We start from the raw sequence: 20,944 nt of genomic DNA, 5'->3' as shown, positions 1-20,944 counted from the left end.
AACCCGCCTGAGTGAAGCCAGGAGTCACTCTTCTGCCGAGAAGTCAGTGCCTCCTTCACTGGCCCCAAACTTCCTGTGCTCTGTCCTCAGTCCCCTTGTGTGAAAAGTAACCACAAGGTCACAGGAGCTCTTGCTCTGTGCAAGTTCAGACTCCTCTCTCTGGCCGAACACTGCAGGGTGATGGCTGGGGGCAGGTGGTGGGAGACCCGGGTAGACTGCCTGTCAGCCAAGTTCTCTGTCCTGCTGGTGTCCCTGAACAGGCCCCAGCAGCCCTGGGAGGGGGTGGCCATCTCCCGATTATACGCCAAGAAAGGGACCTAAATGGCACGAATAACAGACTTCCATCAGGGATACTGCAAGCAGTCAGTGTGGCCTCTTCTCACCCACTGAGCCTAGAACAGAGTTGCTTGGCAGTCCCATTAACTAGCTCAAAGGGAGGAAGGGAGAGAGAGGGGCAGCCACTTCTCCCAGGTCAGGGCCTCCCAGAGGCCACACCTGGCCATGTGTGCACATCCTGCCTCAAGCCAGAGTGAGGAAGGTTTTCATTATCAGAACAAGGCAGTTAAAAAGGAGACAGGTAATTTCCCCATGTGGCACGTGAAAAAATCCAAAGGAACTAGTAACTACAGCCTGAGGACCAGCACTTATCTATTAAATTAAAGGGGGTGACTGAATAGCCAAAACAACCTTAAGAAAGAAGAATGGAGCTGGAGGAATCAGGCTACCTGACTTCAGACTATACTACAAAGCTACAGTAATCAAGACAGTATGGTACTGGCACAAAAAACAGACACATAGATCAATGGAACAGGATAGAAAGCCCAGAAATAAACCCACGCACCTGTGGTCAACTAATCTATGACAAAGGAGGCAAGGATATACAATGGAGAAAAAACAGTCTCTTCAATAAGTGATGCTGGGAAAACTGGACAGCTACATGTAAAAGAATGAAATTAGAACCTTCTCTAACACCATACACAAAAATAAACTCAAGGGCTTCCCTGGTGGTGCAGTGGTTAAGAATCTGCCTGCCAATGCAGGGGACACAGGTTCGAGCCCTGGTCCGGGAAGATCCCACATGCCACAGAGCAACTAAGCCCATGCTCCACAACTACTGAGTCTGCGTTCTAGAGCCCGCAAGCCACAACTACTGAGCCCCCATGCCTAGAGCCCGTGCTCTGCAACAAGAGAAGCCACTGCAATGAGAAACCCACACACCGCAATGAAGAGTAGCCCCCACTAGCCACAGCTAGAGAAAGCGTGCAAGCAGCAACAAAGACCCAACACAGCCAAAAATAAATAAAATAAATAAATTTATTTAAAATATGGCAGGGCTTCCCTGGTGGCGCAGTGGTTGACAGTCCACCTGCCGATGCAGGGGACATGGGTTCGTGCCCCGGTCCAGGAAGATCCCACATGCCGTGGAGCAGCTAGGCCCGTGAGCCATGGCTGCTGAGCCTGCGCGTCTGGAGCCTGTGCTCCGCAACGGGAGAGGCCACAACAGTGAGAGGCCCACGTACCGCGAAAAAAAAAAAAAGAAGGCATTTTTTACAGAAGTAGAACAAAAACTCTTAAAATTTGTATGGAGACACAAAAGACCCCGAATAGCCAAAGCAGTCTTGAGGGAAAAAAACGGAGCTGGAGGAATCAGACTCCCTGACTTCAGACTATACTACAAAGCTACAGTAATCAAGACAGCATGGTACTGGCACAAAAACAGAAATAAAGATAAATGGAACAGTATAGAAAGCCCAGAGATAAACCCACACACCTATGGTCAACTTATCTATGACAAAGGAGGCAAGGATATACAATGGAGAAAAGACAGCCTCTTCAATAAGTGGTGCTGGGAAAACTGGACAGCTACATGTAAAAGAATGAAATTAGAACACTTCCTAACACCATGCACAAAAATAAACTCAAAATGGATTAGAGACCTAAATGTAAGACCGGACTATAAAACTCTTAGAGGAAAACATAGGCAGAACACTCTTTGACATAAATCTCAGCAAAATCTTTTCTGATCCACCTCCTAGAGTAATGAAAATAAAAAAAAAAATAAACAAATGGGACCTAGTGAAACTTAAAAGCTTTTGCAAAGCAAGGGAAACTGCAAACAAGACAAAAAGACAACCCTCAGAATGGGAGAAAATATTTGCAAATGAATCAACGGACAAAGGATTAATCTCCAAAATATATAAACAGCTCATGCAGCTCAATATTTAAAAAACAAACCACCCAATCCAAAAATGGGCAGAACACCTAAATAGACATTTCTCCAAAGAAAACATACAGATGGCCAAGAAGCACATGAAAAGCTGCTCAACATCATTAATTATTAGAGAAATGCAAATCAAAACTACAATGAAGTATCACCTCACACCAGTTAGAATGGGCATCATCAGAAAATCTACAGACAACAAATGCTGCAGAGGGTGTGGAGAAAAGGGAACCCTCTTGCACTGTTGGTGGCAATGTAAATTGATACAGTCACTATGGAGAACAGTATGGAGGTTCCTTAAAAAACTAAAAATAGAAGTACCATATGACCCAGCAATCCCACTACTGGGCATATACCCTGAGAAAACCATAATTCAAAAAGACACATGCACCCCAATGTTCACTGCAGCACTATTTATAATAGCCAGGTCATGGAAGCAACCTAAATGTCCATCGACAGACAAATGGATAAAGAAGATGTAGTACATGTATATACAACGGAATATTACTCAGCCATAAAAAGGAACGAAATTAGGTCACTTGTAGAGATGTGGATGCATCTAGAGACTGTCATACAGAGTGAAGTAAGTCAGAAAGAGAAAAACAAATGTCGTATATCAACACATACATGTGGAACCTAGAAAAATGGTACAGATGAACCAGTTTGCAGGGCAGAAACTGAGACTCAGATGTAGAGAACAAACGTACGGACAGCAAGGTAGGAAAGCGGCGGGGGTGGTGGGGTGGTAGTGGTGGTGGTGGGATGAACTGGGAGATTGGGATTGACATATGTACACTAATATGCATAAAACAGATAACTAATTAAAACCTGCTATATAAAAAAACAAACTAAAAACTAAAAAACAAAACAAAAAAAACTCAAAATGGATTAAAGACCTAAATGTAAGACCAGATACTATAAAAGTCCCAGAGGAAAAATAGGCAGAACATTCTTTGACATAACTCACAGCAATTTTTTTTTGGATCCATCTCCTAGAGTAATGGAAATAAAAGCAAAAATAAACAAATGGGATCTAATTAAACTCAAAAGCTTCTGCACAGCAAAGGAAACCATAAGAAAAACAAAAAGACAACCAACGGACTGGGAGAAAATATTTGCAAACCATGAGACCAACAAGGAGTTAATCTCCAAAATATACAAATAGCTCATACAGCTTGATATCAAAAAAACAAACAGTTCAATCAAAAAATGGGCAGAAGACCTCAACAGACATTTCTCCAAAGACATACAGATGGCCAACAGGCACATGAAAAGATGTTCATCATCGCTAATTATGAGAGAAATGCAAATCCAAACCAGAATGAGGTATCACCTCATACTGGTCAGAATGGCCATCATCAAAAAGCCTACAAATAATAAATGCTGGAGATGATGTGGAGAAAAGGGAACCCTCCTACACTGTTGGTGGGAATGTAAATGGTGCAGCCGCTACGGAGAACAGTATGGAGGTTCCTTAAAAACTAAAAACAGAACTACCACATCATCCAGCAATCCCACTCCTGGGCATATATCCGGAGAAAACCATAATTCGAAAAGATACATGCATCCCTATGTTCATTGCAGCACTATTTACAATAGCCAAGACACGGAAGCAACCTAAATGTCCTTCGACAGAGGAATGGATAAAGAAGACATGGTACATATATACAGCAAAATATTACTCAGCCATAAGAAGGAATGAAATAATGCCATTTGTGACAACGTGGATGGACCTGGAGATTATCACATTAAGTGAAGTAAGCCAGACAGAGAAAGACAAATACCATATGATATCACTTATATGTGGAATCTTAAAAAAATGACACAAATGAGCTTATATACAAAACAGAAATAGACTCACAGACATAGAAAAAAAATTGTTACCAAATGGGAAGTGGGGGAGGGATAAATTAGGAGTCTGGGATTGACAGACACACACTACTATATATAAAATAGATAATAAACAAGGGCCTACTGTATAGCACAGGGAACTCTACTCAACACTCTGTAATAACCTATAATGGAAAAGAATCTCAAAAAGAATATATGTATATATATATAAACACATATATGTATAACTAGATCCCTTTCCTGCACACCTAAGACTAACACAACACTGTAAATCAACTACACTTCAATTAAAAAAAGAAACGCGCTGGTGCTTCACCGACTTCTGGGGGTTCAGCCCTGGGAACGTGGCTGCCAGCTCCCGGGCCAGTGGGCCAGGCCGCATGGTTTGGTTGTATTTGAGTCAAACTGAGGCAAAGTGGGAAACGTGAGTTATCTCTTGTTGACAGGGCTACAGGTGATTTTTTAAAAATCTGTATTAATTTTTCTATATAAACATTTTAAATAAAAATAAATCATTTTTAGTTCGTTTTTTGCTTTTTTAAATGAAACGAAACTCAGAGGTTTGTTTCACAGCCGCCTGAAGCAGGGTCGAGGAACCACGTGCCCCACTGCGCGGACCCAAGGCTCCCGTGGGTGTCTGCAGGAGGCTCCCCACCCGCCGGCTGATGCAGCCCCATGCTCTGGGGGTGTCCCACGCCCCTCAGTTCTTACTCTGAAGATGCTCAGACCTGCAGGAGACGGAGAGGCGGACGACACCCTCGCCAACCTGTGCCTCTTCTCCTGAGTCGCCTGCAGACGACACGGCCCTTCCCCCCACAGATGGAGCTCATGTGTCCTCAGCACAAGATGCTTCCCACGCAGCTCCCGCACTCCAATAGCGTACTCGGGGCGAAACCGGGGTAACGTTATCACGTACCCGGACATAATGTCGTGCCAGGTCAGCACGTCCTGGGCGCAGCCCTGACTTCAGTGTTCCCTACATGGCCCCCGGCGACAGGGTGCTCGTGGGATCCTAGGGCTGGGGTCCCAGACTCGCTGTCGGTGTGGATGAGGAGGGCGCCTGGGGCCCGGGGACAGCTGTGGTCAGAGGGACGCGCTCCCCCTCAGACTGGCCCTGACACAGGCGGCTCGGGCCCAGAGGAGAGCTCCCGCCGTGTCTTGGCCTGGACACGGGCCAGGCGCGGGGTTCAGCTGCGCGTCGGCTGGGGTGAGGCGCTGAACAGGGGACGGAGTCACAGCCGCGGCCCACCCACCTCTCTCCTGGACTTCTGGGAGGTCCGCTCCAGGACATCGTCGCTGGAGATGTCCGAGTCCTCCGAGCAGCTCAGCTGGCGTCGGGGCCGCAGCTCTGGGGGGGCAGAGGCAGAGCAGGGACAGTGACCCGTGGCCACACGGGGTACTCTCCCCACTTCCACACTCACGGCAGCCCAGGGCAGGGGAGCGGAGGTGTGGTTCTCCCCGCTTTGGGTCTGTCCCGCATCCGGAGCCACGAGCCTGGATGCTGACGCACATCCGGGCGGGACTGGGCCCACACGCACCGAAGGGGCCCCGTCTGGAGCCAGCGCCCAGCCACTCACCATCAGGCCCTCCCTGGGAAGTCACAGCCCCCCACGGCCCCCGCCCAGCTGCACGCTGGTTTCAGAAGGTGCTGGGTTTAGTTTCCTTCTCCCTAGGAAGCCCCAGGGGAGGGGGCAGCATGGGAAGTGGGTCTTTCGAGGGAGCTACAGGGGCTGGAGAGCCCGCACCGTGCGCTCTGCCCGGGAGGGGCCCCCGTGCTGCTGTACCTGCTCTCGTGACAGGAGACGCCCCCGGCTTGCCGGCGTCCACAGTGGTCCCACTGGAAGGGGTGCTGGGGCGGGACCTGCCATCACCCTTCTTCTTCTTGTCCTTCCTGTACCCGGAGAAGACGGACTTCCACAGGGACCTGGGCTTGGCTGCTGCTTCCTCCAGGGCGCTGGGGCTGGGCCTCTCCGGGGGCCGGCCGTCACCCTTGGGCTTCTTCTCTTTCTTGTTTCTTCTGGGGGAGAAGAGGGACGATCTCTTCTTGCTCTTCCCGCTGGAGCCCTCGGACGAGGTAACCGAGCCGTCCAGACCCCCTGAGTCCGAGGGAGGCGACGGGACCTCCTCACTCGTGGCTTTGTGCGTTGGGGTGGGCTCCTCGGGGCCCTTGGGGGGCACGGCAGTGGCTCTGCGGGGTGCCGGGGTCCTGGGGGCGGTGGCCACGGTGTCCATCTCCTTCATCCTGCTCAGCTGCCGGGCCATGGCATCCCTCAGCGCCGGGCTCCGCACTGACTTCTCCCGGGCGCGCATACGCTCGGCTGCCAGCTCCTTGGCCTCGGCGGAGACCAGCGGCAGCCCCCGCTTCTGTGGCGGGAGCCCACTCTCAGGCCCCCGGCCTCTCTCCTGGGCCAGGGGCTGCTCGGGGCAGGGCCAGCGGGAGGGGGGCGTGAAGAAGGGCTCCTGCAGACTCGAGTCCTCCGTGCGGTCGTCATACGTGTCCTCCACATCGTCCGCAAAGGGGATCTCGTCCACGCTCTCCACAAATGGCTTCGGTGCCTCCTCTGGGGGCGGTCGGGTGGGCTCCCGCGGGGTCCGCAAGCATGCGGCCGGTGCTCGGGGCTCCGAGGCTGCGAGCTGCCCCGCCAGGGCCGGCTTCCCATGAAGGGTGGCGGGCTCCTCGTCGGGAGGTGGGGGCGGCGGGCTGGAGGGGGGCGTGAGCATGGTGGAGTCGGACGTGCTGAAGCTCTGGCTGCCGGGCGTCCTGGTGCGGGAGGAGCTGCCCTGCAGGCCCAGCCCCGAGCTGCTGGACAGGTCTCTGTGCTCCGCCCGGGCGCCCTTCGGCTCCCTGCCAGGTGGGGACCCCGGGGTGGGCGGGGAGGGCTGGGTCCCCCTGGCGGCAGGCGGCCCCAGCCTCCCGGGGACAGGTGTGGGTTTCAGAAGCCAGGGTCCCTCGCCCTGGGGGAGCTTCTCAGCTCGACAGGCCTGCAGGGACGCGGGCTGGAACGCGGGCTCAGGTCCAGGGCCCCGTCGCACGGGCGTGAGCCCCAGGCTGCGGCGGATCTCTGCGCTCTTCATCCAGAACTCTGCCACCAGGTCGCTGCGTCTCAGGGCCTCGTCCCCAGGGAGGGGGCTGCCCAGTGTGTCCTTGGTGACCCCCTGGCTCTTCACGGGGAGGGGGGCCAGGGGGGTGGAGGTTCTGGCTGGCACAGGCTGGAAGCGGATGGGGGACACGGTGGGGGACGGCACGGTGGCCTCGGCGGACGGCTGAGGCTGGGAGCAGATGGGGAGGGGGGCCAGCGGGGACCGGCGCTGTGGGCTTGCAGGTGAGGGCGGCATCCTGGCTTCGGGCTGCGATTGGACAGGGGTGCCGGCTGTGGGCTCCCCATGGGCGAGCTCTGGCTCTGGCTCTGGCACAGGGCTCTCCGCGGGCAACCCCCTCGTGGCGGCTGCAGAGGCGCGCGGGGCTCGGGCGCCCTGTAGGAAAGCAAGGTGACAGGAGCTGCTTAGAAGGCAGGGCTCTGATGGGCATGCTCTCCCGCCAAGGGCCTGAGCTTCCTGAAACACCCTCTCCATGCGGGGGGCCACGATCAAGGGCCAGGAGAACACCCCCCGTTTTGATCCGTCTGTCAAGCTTCAGAGCCCCTCACCCAGTGAACATGTGAAGCTTTCAGGTTTGGTTCATCCCAAATGCATCTGGTTCTTTGGGCCCTGAACTGACATCAGCCAAAGGATGCTAACGACCAGCCCCAGAGCTCCGAGGTCTCTTGACTTAAGACTTAAAACAGCATCAATCGCGTCTGCCTCCCGGACTGTCCTTCCTGCCACGCCCCGGCCTCATTGCAGATGAAACCCCCCAAATCACCTTGCTCTTCAGGACCCCAAAGACCAAGCCAAGTAGCCCCAGGCCTCAAGCTCCGGCCGCCCTCTAGATGGCCTCCCCTAAAACGTGTTCCACAGGACACAGTGTTACTATCTATTTATGGAGCATCCTGCAGTGTGTGGTTCAAAGACCACGGGTCACCTGGACAAGTATTTTTAATTTAGAAAATCATACATTCATTTTAGCATAATATTGAGAAAAAACACATCTGTTGTATCAAACCAGTAATCCCACAAATATTACTGTTTTAACTTAAAAATAAATTTATGTTAAAACGGTATGCTGTATGGACACACAGAGAACAGTAGTGGGAAGCTCAGTGGTGGGATTGGCGCACAGCAGGCCACACTGGGCCGGAGCCCCAGGGCCACTCCTGTTTTCAACAGCCCATCAGCACAGGGAATAAAAAAACTGGGTTCACACCAAGGCCCCTAAGGAGTCCCATCAGCTCTGCCTCCAAAGTGGGCCCCAAATCCTTACCTGTGCCCTGGGGCTGTGGGCTGGGGAGGACAGGACCGAGTGCTCCTCAGGGGACCGGCTGGGGCTGGAGACTTGGGAGCGACCTGAGAAAACAGACACAGGATTTGCAAGAGGAAACACCCGCTCGCACTGCAGCGGGGCTGCTCCCAGGGCGTCCCGGCCTCGGCCATGTCACCAGTGTAGGATCTGCATCCAAAGGTCCAAAGGTGAGCTGCACAGGTGCCACAGGGGAAGGGGCCGTGCAGGGAGGGGAGGGCAGGGGCTCGCACACAGACCTCTCTCTGGGCGCCTTGCCAAGGCCGGCGGTGGCTCCTCCTCGCCTTCAGACACCCGCAGCTCCAGTCCCACTCCTGCCGCCACCTGCTGCAGCTCCGTGTCGGTCTCTGACGGAACGTCGTCCGACCAGTGCTGACCTGCCGAGAGAAGTGAGCACAGACCTCAAGTGAGGCTGTGCTCCTTGCCAGGCTCCCGGCTCCTCAGAGGACAGCCGCCAGGCCACCAACTGCAGCGTGAGGTCCAGCCGGCTCTGCATCCCGGCCAGGCGCTGCCCGCTGGTCCCCCTCCTGAGACTCGTCCATCAACACAGCATCCTCTGTGACGCGGAGCCCCAGGACGCCCATGGCACCTCCTCTCTTTTGAGGGTGCGGGCCTTCCTGAGCACACGGACGGCTCCACAGGAAGGACCAGCCTCGGGGACTCGGAGCCCTCCCGGCCCAGTCCCGCCCGTTCTCACTTCCCAGCCCAGTCCCTGCCCCTCCCCCTCAACGCCATCTCCTCCTCGTACCAGCTTCCAGAGGCAGCAGCTGGATTAAAGGCCTCGTAGGAAGCCCTGAATCTGCTCGGTTTCTCCCCAAGACTTAACGAGCGCAGCCCACGTCCAAAGGGTGGGTGAAACGACACATCTTCAGATTAGTGGCAGAACAAGGAAGGAACCAGGAGCCCTAACAGCCGCTCCTCTGAGCACCTCACTTTCGTCTTAATGTGTGTTCCGTCTTCCCTGAGCTCAGGCCACTGCGGGCCCCTCCCTGGGAGGAAGAACGCGGGCACCACGGTTGGGGGAGGCTCTGGGGTCCCCGTACCATCGCCCAGCTCTGCGCCAGTGTCCCCCGTGTCCCCATTCTCCGCTGCCTCGCCTTCTATCTCTGCTGGCTCTGAGTCCACATCTTCTTCCAGGTCGTCCTCGTCAAACGGGACTGCAAGGCAGAGACGTTCAAAGGAAGGAAGAGGAGAGAGACGACAGACAGACGACAGACGTGTGGGCAGAGGGCTCCCAGGGCTGTCACGTGACGACCGCAAAGAGGAGAGGGGAGAAGCCTGCCTGGGTGGGGGTCGGTGGGCCGGGAGGGCTCCGAGGGCAGGGCGGGGCCAGGCTGGGCGGGGCCTCCTGAACACGGATCAGGAAGGTACCCAGCTGCAAACGTGGCAGCGGGGCCCTGCACCCACCGAAGCGTGCACAAGCCGCTTAACCCTCGAGGGGGCTGCTAACCCTGCCTTTCAGGGAAGACACGGAGCCCAGGCAGCTGGGGGGTCTGTTTGCAGCCCCACCGCTCAGCCTGGCACCAGTGCCGTGTGCAGGGGGGTGACCGACCGGCAGGGCTGCAGCCCCGCTTGGGAGAATTTAGACACGTACTTTTTTTAAGTGTAAGAGAGAGGGACGAGGGGACGTGGAAAGTTCGTTTTTTTGGACTCAAGACCAGCCCTTCAGCACCGCAAAATGCGGCAAAGCTTCATTTCTCCTGAGCAAGGAGGCTAACGTACACACTCACACACACACACACACACACCTGTTCCTAACACACACACACACACACACACACACACACACACACACACACACACACACACACACACACACACACAAACCTGTTCCTAACCCTGCACAAGAACTCAGACTACAGTTCAGGTTACAAGAAGGCAGCAGGAAGCAGCCACAGACGCATTGCGCTGCCTGGACCAGGGGTCCCTCCTCCTGGGGTGCCCTGGGGGCTCTTCTCGGGTCTCCTTTCAGGAAAGGGGCTGGTCTTTGACCCACACATACTTGGTCTCAGGGTCAAGCCCGGCAGGCTGGGCAGCAGAGGAGCCCGCTGAAACGCAAGGCCAGGCCAAAGGACCATGAGACCCTCGATGGCCAGCAGCCCAGCCTCGTGAAGCTGCGTCCCCGGTGCCCGGGGCTGTGAAGTACCCAGCAGTGACCGTGAGTGGCCACAGGGTCAGAGCACAAGGAAACTGGGGACAAGACAGCCGTGATGGCCTGGAGGTGGACACCTCTAGGTGCTAGGAATGTACTTCTTGACCCAGGTGGCATGTGGGTGAGTCTTGGTGTTTTTAAATAATTCCTTAAGCTGTTACTTATCCTCACCACCCCTCCTGTGCACTCGGCTTATTAAGACGAGGTGATGGTGCACACCCGCTTGGGAGAGTGCTATGAAATCGGTGTGGGACAGACGAGGCAGGGCCAGGACGCCCTCCTGTGACGATGGCATTTGCCAGGACCAGTCCTGGGGAGAGCGCTCAGCTACTTCCACAGACGGAGACCTCTGTGCGCCAGCACTGCTGCTCACTCATCACACAGCAGCGGAGGGGACTTCTGAGGCAAACAAGCCTCTCCTCCCGGGGCTTCCTGTGGGACAGCGAGCTGGCCGCTGATGGGGACAGAACCCGGGCCCGCCCCACGGCGGGTGCCCGCCGGGCCCACACGCGTGCTACAATTAGTCTGTGAGTGGCCGGGCATCGAGAGGCAATTTTACACGTTTGTGTTGGCAAGTCCGTTGGAAGCAAGAGTGACACGGACTCCCCAGCCTGGGGTGGCTCCAGACACAGGACACTAGAGCAGCCCAAGCCCAGACCTGGCCCTGTGGCCCCCAGCGGTTCTCCTACTCAGAGAAACATCTGCACAGACTCGGGGTTAGGAGTCTACGGTCCTCAGCGGCACCCTGAAAGGAACGACTGTCACACGTATCAAAATACACGACAAGTATCAATGCAGCAGCAGCAACGCTGAAAGAGACATAGCTTGAGGGAGGGAACTGGGGGTTAATCCAAGTTAGGATGGAGCGGGTGCTAGAAGCAGCCACACACAAGGAAGCAGGTGGCGCCGACACGCTCAGCTCTGGTCTATTCAGCGGCCGCTGGGGCGTCCCGATACCTCAGCCTCGTCCAACCGTCCTGGGGACAAAACTAACTAGAAGAGGGTGACCGCAGCCCTCTCTACAGCTCGGCGTGAAGGTGCCTCCTGACCTGTGAGCCGAGGAGGATAACGGGCGGCTGGCAGGCGGCTGGTGGGGCATCCAGCCTGCCCACTCGGAAGGGGCAACCAGCCCTTCTGCATTTCACAACCGGTGGGGGCCAGGGCTGTCCCACGTCCTGCCCGATGCCAGAGCCCCTCACTGAGAAATGCCCCCCCGCCGAAAAGTGCACTGAGGACAGGCAAGGTCTCTCGGCTCCCTCGTGGCCTGAGAGCTTGCAGAGAGCCCTGCACCTCGGCCTGCAGACCCAGCCTGGCCCTCACCCCAGTACTGACTGCCTCAGTCGTGGCACCACAGGAGCGGTACTGACTGTTGCGAGAATCCTCCAGCCCACACCCAGCCACTGTCCAGCCTCATTTCTGCGGACTCTGAGCCTCAGTGCTGTGCACAGTCCTTCGGCTTCGGTTTCACTCTATGTCTGCTAACAAAACGACACCCACCCCCGCCCGACTGCACTACTGCTCTGCTCTGGTCTTCCCAGGAGGGCGCGTGGCGTGTCTGGTCCATGCAAGGGCGGCGGCCTGAGCGAGGCCATGCACGTGCCCCCGCCCTCCGCCGCGCATGCACTAGCGGCAGCACTAGAAGTCCAGAGTTAAGGGACCAGCAGAGCTGCCAAGAGAGTGGTTATGGTGAGCGGGCAGAGAACGAACATCACCCAACAACCTCCGGAGACCGACTCCAGCCAGGCCTGCACTGCTGCACGGCGAACGGAGGGAAGGTCGGGCCCTGAATTTGAAACAGACGATAAATACAAAGTTACACGGGAGTAAGCGTTCCCGGCGAGGAGAGCGGAGGTCCTCCTGTGGTCCACACGGAAGAGAGACGGACGACGTTACAGTCCGAGGCCCGTCCGGCCCCAACCAGGGGCAAGCAGGGTGTCGGGACAGGGAGAGGAGAGAGAGCACGGGAGGGTCAAGGGGGCGTCCCCGGTCAGCAGGCCCTCTCTTGGCTCCTGCAGAGCTGCTGGGTGTTTACGCGGCCGCAAACGTGGTTAAAGAGGTGGGCCTTGCCTGCGGCGAAGGTGGCTAACTCCCATGAAGGCCGGGCCACCCGCTCTGCGCCCTCGGCACCCTGCAGGCTGTGTCCCCAACAGGCACCGAGTGCAAACGTGGAGACAGGTGAGCAAGAGACAGAGGGCGAAGCACCAAGGCGGGCACGGTCTCCAGGTTTTCCTTTCCTTCCTTCAAAGAAGCCAGAGCAAGGTTCATCATCGTCCTGCCGTGGGCTGCAGAGCACCTCCCCTAAAACCTAGAGCTGGTAACGATGCTCCTTCAGAGGCCTCCTGGATATAAACTGCTTCTTAAAACTTTATTTCAGTCCAAGATATGGTCCCTTGACCCCATCCTGTCCGTGCACACTCACACCGAGACACACCGCATGAGGAAAAGCACAGGACATTCCTCCAAGTGGAGAAGGAAGAACCCTGCCTAGTGACACGGGCAACGTCAGCAAATTCTTGGTTTTCCCAACGTCAAGTTCACTGTTTCGCGTCAGCGGACAACAGCCCACCTCTTACCCACCGAGACTTCACATATCCTCTGACGAGAGCCCAGGGAGCAGACATGCTCCGCTGGCTCTTACTTGTGAGGAGCCTGGGGGCCCCGCCCTACAGGAGAGTCCCCGGCAGCCCGAGGGGAAGCGGGACAGAGGTGCCAGGCACCCTGCACCTGGAGGAGTTACCTCTGGAAGGAGGGGACTCAGAGGCTGGTGACACTTGCTCCTCCTGGCTCTCACGGATGTGCGTCCAGTGCACGTCAGCCTGGATCTCCAAGGGATCGGCTGGATTTACGAGCTGCTGCAGCCTTGGGCTCCCAGCTAGTGTACCAGGTTCGAGGGGCAGAGGAGATGAGGAAGGGAGAGATGACGGGAAGGAAGGAAGGAGAAAGTAAACAGGCCAGGGAAGGAAGGATCAAACACCACAGGAGAGGAAACAGAAGGAAAAGTTACCATACTTGCCAGGATCAGTTTGAATCAGAAAGAAGCAAGGATTGAGAATAAGCACACGCACACACACGTGCACACGCACACACGCCCGACTTCTACTCATTCAACTTGATTCAGTCCTTCAAGCCTCATGCAGCTGTCAATGTGGATGAAGAGAGTCCTACACTCCCCTCCGATGCAGAAAGTACCTTCCTTTCTGAAGCTCTTTTCATCTTAACTGTGTCTGAGGGACCCAAGTGCCCAGTTAGGAGAAAAGAGCGGGTCACAACTGGCCTCTGCAGGGCCAGCCTCCCAAGGTCCCAAGTACGTGGCTCTGTTGGCCACACAGCCCGTGCCTATGGCCCCCTGCCGCGTGGACACAGAGGTGGGGCGGGACAGGGCAGCCAGCTCACGTGGGGCAGGCAGTGACGCTGCTGGGATTCTAGTTTTTATCTTCTGAGGTAAAAAGAGAAAAACATCCCCTTCTACAATGGGCCTCATGCAGCATATGCTGGGCTGAGGCGGGGGTGCGCTCAGAGAAGGCTGCGGTGGGGAGGAAGCGGAGTCTGTCCTGCAGACCCCAGAGCACTGGGAGTTCACGGGAACAAGAAGTAAACCCCTCTTTGCCCTTTCTGAGGTCAAAGCCCTCTTCCCGAACACGCTACTGGTGCCCCGCTGACCCACCCCTGGACGTAAGACTCGGCTTCTTAGCCAGGTGAGAACTCACCAGGGGCCCCGCTGATCCACCCCTGGACGTAAGACTCGGCTTCTTAGCCAGGTGAGAACTCACCAGGGGCCCCGCTGATCCACCCCTGGACATAAGGCTCGGCTTCTTAGCCAGGTGAGAACTCACCAGGGGCCCCGCCTTCAGGCTGTTCTTGCTCTCGGGGGCCCAAGGAATCTGCATGCACCCCTGCCCCGAGGGCTCCCATAATCAGTGCTTGGACCATGCCATACAGTTGGGTTAAAATAAGGGACAGCCAGCGACTTGGGGGAGGGGACCCTACAGGAGGGAGGGTGGCTTCTCGGGCAGCAAGAGCAGGTACCACCTGATCAGAAGGACTCTCTACGGTCTAACTGGGCAACCTGGCTTTGGCTTTGGCTTCATCATGAAAACGACAACCTCCTAATCTCCAAGCAACAGGGAACGTGACGTGGGCAGAACTCACCGCTAAGGCCACCGAACGTGGATGGGGGCTGTGCTGGGCGTGGGGTCGCAGCCCGTGTGCTCTCTTGGGAGCCGCTGGCCTCTAAGGGCTTCCTCTAGGGTCGAGGGGCCTTGGTGGTGCTGGACGGGGCTGAGTCACAGCAGCCACCAGAGAGCCCGACTGTCTTCGGACCGAGACATTAAGTCAAGGAGGAAACGCAGGCCCCTTCTCCACCTTCCAGGCAAGCAGGGGAAGACAGCGAGCCTTCTCCCTGGGGCGCGCCTGCGTGTCGCCAGTGCATGCAGCCTTGGGGACTCATCGCCCAGGCACAGGGGAGGGGCTCCGGGCGCCTGTGCTGGCCCCGCCACTTCTGAGAGCTGACTGTGACATGGGGTGCTCGGCTCACATCAGAGGAGGAGCTGAGTCGTAACCGGATGAGGGACTGGCAGCAAATGGTCAAGGGGCACAGGGGCACCCAGGGGTGGATGCCTCGCCCGCCACTGCAGCTCTAGGAAACCCCGTCTCTCCACAGGGGACCTGCTCTCGGGGGCAGCTGGACGGCTGCCAGGGGCCGGGGTGGAGGTGGGCAGAGGTACCTTCACGTGTACCCATGTCCTCTTCCTCTGGCAGGTGCCCCAGCGGCTGGCCTTGCAGGAGTTCTCTGTCCCGGGGCCAGTACTCTCCTTCCACACCCACAGCAAAGCACCGCGTGGGGGCAGACGGGGAGGAGAGGACAGAGAGAAGAGTCATCCCCAGGTTCCTCCACTCCAAGCCCATTCCCGCAGGCTAGAGCCGGACGCTACTTCCACGTCCAGGAGATCAGGTCTCGGGAGGGAAGCAGGGCCAAGCTCTCCTGAAGAGGGGGCACCACGCCCCGACCCCTGGCTGTGTCCCCTGGGGCGGGCCGTGCACGCGATCCCCACTGACTCACGCCGGGGCACTCGGCTCTACAGACACAGCTGGCGGAGGAAGCAGCCCGGATGCCACCCCCTACTCCTCACACGAGGGCGGTGTGCAGGCCCCACGTGCTGCCTTGGGGTCCCACCCCAACCTCCAGGTGGGAGGGAGGCCTACACAGCAGAACCGGGGCCACGGGGGCTCCAGGAGCCCGAGGGAGGCCCCACCTCTGCCGCCTGACCTCGTCAGGGCCGCCAGCTTGGGGCTCCACTGCCAGCTGAGGACCACGGGTAATGTGCACCCTGCCCGGTCAGCGCCTGGCCCTCACTGAGCTGGAGCGAACGAGCCCGGGCTGGGACTGGCCGCCGAGCACAGGGAACTCCAGGAGGAACAGAGAGATAGGCCTGCAAGGCGCAGAGCCCTCCAGGGCCAGCCCCACGGGCCAGGCTCCTTGGCTAACGGCTCACGTCCTCTTCATCCTGCCCATACCCCACACGGACACCACGGCCTAAGCAGACACGAGTTCCCACGGACTCAGGGCTCTGCCTGCCTGGCCCTGCTCACCACTCCAGGCCCGGTGCAGCCGGGACAGGGAAACTGACCCTCCGACAAAGGCCAGAGAAGGAGCCCAGGAAGCTCTTCCTCACCACCCGGGATCACACAGGCGGACGGGGCAGGACCCAACACCTCGAGTGCGAGACAAGAGGCATCTCAGAGCCAGCCCGACTGACCTACCAGGACACAGGTCCCAGCACGTCACCACGCACCACCGGTGACCCCTCCTGAGGGGCCCTCCCTCCTCAATGCTCGGCAGCCTCCGACGTCCAGGACCAGGAGCCAGGGAAGCCCCAGAAAGCTAAGTTCCCTTCGTTCCTTTAGCTGGAACAGGACAGGACGAGTGGCCTGACCTGGAGGAGGCCCTCATCTGCCTCTGCATGCAGCTCTACCCGGACAGCCCTTCATGGGTCCCCTGGGGCCTGTGGGAGGCATGCCACGTGACCCCGGCCACAGAAGCCTCCCACACGCGGGTCGGGTCGGGAGAAGAGGCTTTACTCTGACCTTCACTAGACGCGTCCTCCTCGTCCTCCTCGTCCTCCTCGTCCCCTGCGTCCTCCGCGTCCTCCTCCCCAGCTGCGAAGCTCCTGGAGGCCTCGAGCTCCTCTTCACTCCTTCCTTTCAGAAGAGCATGGATCCTCACGGCCTCCTTCCAGGGAACGCCGCCCAGGTCCGAGGGGGGCAGTGGGGGTTCCTCCTCCTCCATCTCGGACTCAGAACTGCTGCAGAAGTGACCACAGAACCCAGTGAGGGGGCCACAGAACGGAGAAGGGGGTGGCTCAAAGCCAGGGGCACAGGCAGAGGCTCCCGGCAAGGCACCTGCCGGGCGGGAAGGGAGGGACGACACCTTGGGGCCAGCGCACAGAGGGTGAATGGAGGGCGAGATGGGTCACACAGGCCGGGGCAGCCCCGCCAAGCACAGGCTCGAAGCTCGTGACCCTGGGGACCGAGGGTGAAGAGCACCTCCGCTCCCGTGGACGCACCATCTCGTTGGAGGATCCCGGGTGGGAAGAAGGGCCGCCGGCAGGAAGCGGGCTGGCGGAGGTGCTGCTCACAGGAAAGGGAGCCCCAGGCCCCGCTCCCAAACCCCACAGTGCAGTGTGCAACGCTGCGGGTGAGGGCGCCTGGACAAGCGCCCACCCTGAGGAGGGGTGCTCGCTGCGCGAGGGCCCCGACGCCTGCTCCCGGAGCTAAGAGCTCCCGCCTTGCTCAGAGGGCCTGGCCCAGCCGCCCGTGTCTGGAGGAGACCCTAAGCCCCGGGATGCCCTGCCTGATGGGGAGGCCTGACTCCCTGGGGCCTCCGGTCAGGATGGAGAGTCTAAGAACGTGGTTTGGGGTGAAGGCCTTGGGTCACCAGCGTCAGCCGACCCGGAGACCGGGCTCAACCACATTCCACAGGGAACGTGGACCCCAAGGCTCTGTGGGTGTCGTCACACATTAACACCAGGAGAGTGGCTCTGCCTGAGCCCGCAGGGACGGGAGCCGCCCTTCTCAGACTGGCCTCCGCGCTCCGCTCTGTAACGGAGAAGGGCCGTGAGCACAGCCCCGCCAGTGGGTTCTGTCCTGTAGCCTTTCTAGAAAATTACTGCACCCGAGGGTGGCGCTGGGGACTCCATCACTTTCATCGAGTCAGAGGTGAGGGTGGCCTCCAGGGCTGTGTCCCTCGACCCCTCACTGGGCCGCAGGGCTTTGCCACGACAACTGTGTGACCACGAGCTGGCTGGTCATGCTCTCCAAGCCTGTGTCCACGCCGGGAAGGGGGTGTGAACACCGGCTTGCCGCGGGTGCCCCTAGTGGAGTGAGACTTTACTGACCGCATCGCGCTTGTGCGACACTCCGGTCCTCCAGCCATCCATTCGCTTGTTTACACACTCATTCATGCGTGCACTCAGCAGACGTTTCTGAGCACCTACTGAAGCTCAGCCTCTGACCTCAGAAAGAAAGAGCAGCTCCTCACTGCCGGCAGCTCAGTCTGGCAACTCCTACTTCACTCATTCATTCAACTACAATTTACTGAGTGTCTCTGCCCACAGTGCCCTTCCTAGACGTCACAAAGCTGCCACAGAAAAGATCTTCAGTGTCAGGGGAGATAAGATGCGAACACCAGGACTAGACAAGGTGGCCGGTAAATGCAGGGCGGTGGGGGTCTGTGCGAGGCAGTTTCAAGTGGGAAGACATAAGAATGTGGACCACAGAAAGCTTGTCCTCTGGAGTTTGTTAGCCCTCAGTGTTTACTTAGCCATGATTTTTGCCTTATCGTTGTGATTTCACTTCTTTACACTTATTAACTAACGACAACGTGTGAGCCCGTGTGTGTCATTTAACATCTTTCAAACGTGAAATCAGGGTAAGAATGCCTCCTGTGCTCAGCTCTAACCTCAGGTCGATTTGCAACACTTCAGGTGGACAGGGAGGCCAGCCTGCCCTCCTTCATGCCAGGCGCACTGGGGCCCCAGCTGTCGGCGGGCAGCTCTCTGGGGGGTGGGCTCAGGGCAGCCCCTCCCCGTGCCGTGTCATGAGGGCAGCTTGCGTGATGAGGCCCTACTTGAAGCTGTGACAGCTCAAGGACCACGGAGAATAGCAAGGGAGGCACAGAGCATAAAAACAGGGCGGAAGGTCAACCATGCTTCTGGAGTGCCACACGCTTCTAGAGATGGGACACAGGCAAGCGGCCCTGCCTGCCTTGGTGAAAGAGAGAGAGATGGACAGGTACTGCCAGCTGCTCCTCCCCAGGCATCACCGTCCACGGGCCCTCAGAGCAGCCCTCCGGGTCTGGCTAGGCTCCTCACGTCATGTCAGGTTCGCAGTGTGAAGTCACTACTCAAGGTTCATCTTATGATATGTTCTCGGGCTGCTCCCAGCGCCTGAACCTCTGGGTCTGGCCTTTGAGGGGCAGGAGGAAGGATCTGTGTGAGGAACATTCCCTGCCTGGACTACAGCCTGGAACACTTCCAGGAGGCAGAACCCCTACAGCAGAACAAAACACAAGACAACCGACTTCCCTGCCCTTTAGGGAGGAGAGGAAGACCACAGGACACAGCCTCTCAGGAGACACAGAGCCAGAAAATGTAGTCGTTAAGACGAGCTTTCCACGACAGCAGGGATCTGCTTCCACACTTGTAACTCCATCCTGCCCCGTGGCTATTCGATCCAGGCAGCCTCCCAGGCCACACCCTCTCTTATCGCTTGCCTAGCACTGCCGAGATGGGCAAAAGCAGATGAGGGACGCAACCAGGAAGGCCAGGCAGGCTGCACCCGCGTTCACAGGGTGGGAGGTGGTCCCTGTGAAGCCCCTCAGCAAAGCCCATCGGCGGAGCTGACACGTCCCGCTGGAACCACGGAGCGGAAGCCTCCCCGCTGGGTGTAGCCGAATCACTCCTCCCACAGCGCCTTCCCCGAACCTCCCCAGGCGCCGTCTTCTCACCGAGCCCACGGTGGGCTGGCAGGAGGACACAAAGTCAACGGACCAGCTTCTCAAGGGACAAGGTCTGCTCCAGACTTAAAAGAGCCGCAGAGGAGCAGATCCAGAGAAGAGGACGTGCTTGGAGCACGAGGCACTTCACATGGATCAGCTCAGCTGATCACACAGTAGCTCAAGGGCACAGCCACTGTTATCATCCCCGTTCCCACAAATGAGGAAGCCGGGCTTCCAGAGGTGGGATGGTCTGGGTGAGAAGTCAGGAACCCCCAGCGTCCGCCCACATCAGGTCACCCCGTCAAACCCAGGAGGAAGGTCACGACCCGGTTCCTGGCTGCCGCGTCGACCTGGGAACTCGGGCAGCCGCCGCGGATGGACACCACCTGAAGCTGCTGGTGGCTTCTCTTTTAAGTTAACCCGCTGGGAATCAGAGCGTCTCCGAGCAACGCCCCGTCCTGCGCGGCGGGACAAGGTCCTGCCCACCCTGCCAACCCTGTAAGCACTGAGCCGCCTGTGGAGGAGACCTGCCGGGTCCTGCGATCTGCACGCGGTGGAGATCACTCCGCGCTCAGGCCGGCACCCTGCGGGTGGAGGGTGAGAAGGGGAGCAGTCAGGTGTGCCTCGCAGGAGGGGCTGTTCCTCACGCTGTCACCCTTTGGGCTGGCCTGTCTCCTGTGACCTTCAGGGAGTCCACTGCAGCCCTGGCTGCCCGTCTGGGAAGCACACCTGGGCTCCGGCCCTCCCCGACACAGGAAGGAGAAAACACACGGAAACCAGACCAGCCTTCTCCTGCCCCGGCACCCAGGCTCTCCCAGAGAAAATGCAAGTACTGTTTCCAGGGTCCCCTCTGGAAGATGCTCCTTCCCGCCCCTCCAAGGAAGGGTCATGGAGCTGATGAGGCCTCGGTCGAGATTCTCTGCTGGTGTGAAGGAAACCGCAAAGATGATGGGAATCGCCTGGGTATCTGTCAAAACAGGTGTTCCTGGTCTCCACCCCACGCCCACCGAGTGAGACCCTGGCAGGAGCAGGGCCAGGAATTATCCTTCGACCAAGTGTCGCACGTGTCGCATCAGGGACATCTGAGAAATTTAGAGCAGTGGTTCTCAGAGCGTGGTCTCCAGACCACAGCACCAGCCGGGAACTTCTGAGACATGCAGATCATGGGCTCTACCCCAGACGGACTGGGACAGAAACCTCCCAGCTGTCTGTGCTCTCACGAGCCGGCGGGTGATTTTGATGCAGGCGAAGCTTGGTCACCACTGCCCCAGGGCAAATTCGAGGCAAGCCCGATTTCTGGCACTTAAACCACCTGTTCAAGGAAACCCA

The 20,944-nt window shown here is 57.8% G+C and overlaps 1 protein-coding gene across 15 annotated transcripts in view; it reads right to left on the bottom strand.

The window, feature by feature from the left end:
• The window catches only part of MICAL3 (microtubule associated monooxygenase, calponin and LIM domain containing 3), a 185,340-nt gene that overhangs the window by 28,963 nt on the left and 135,433 nt on the right, over positions 1-20,944 (bottom strand). For 14 of the 15 annotated variants that reach the window (XM_082665676.1, XM_082665683.1, XM_082665682.1 and 11 more), the window contains 9 exons: positions 16,705-16,922; positions 15,345-15,431; positions 13,358-13,492; positions 12,341-12,403; positions 9,512-9,625; positions 8,708-8,845; positions 8,433-8,515; positions 5,857-7,546; positions 5,326-5,420 (listed from right to left, as the gene is read on the bottom strand). In XM_082665676.1, the coding sequence (XP_082521802.1) occupies positions 5,326-5,420; positions 5,857-7,546; positions 8,433-8,515; positions 8,708-8,845; positions 9,512-9,625; positions 12,341-12,403; positions 13,358-13,492; positions 15,345-15,431; positions 16,705-16,922 (2,623 nt within the window). Of the gene's footprint in view, positions 1-5,325; positions 5,421-5,856; positions 7,547-8,432; positions 8,516-8,707; positions 8,846-9,511; positions 9,626-12,340; positions 12,404-13,357; positions 13,493-15,344; positions 15,432-16,704; positions 16,923-20,944 lie in introns of those variants that run through there. The other variant, XM_082665674.1, reaches the window with a different exon arrangement.

The sequence above is a fragment of the Grampus griseus genome, assembly GCF_964374135.1.
Source record: "Grampus griseus genome assembly, chromosome: 11".
NCBI lineage: Eukaryota > Metazoa > Chordata > Mammalia > Artiodactyla > Delphinidae > Grampus > Grampus griseus.
The sequence above is the reverse complement of the archived record's forward strand: the minus strand, read 5'-3'. Positions and strand labels throughout refer to the sequence as shown.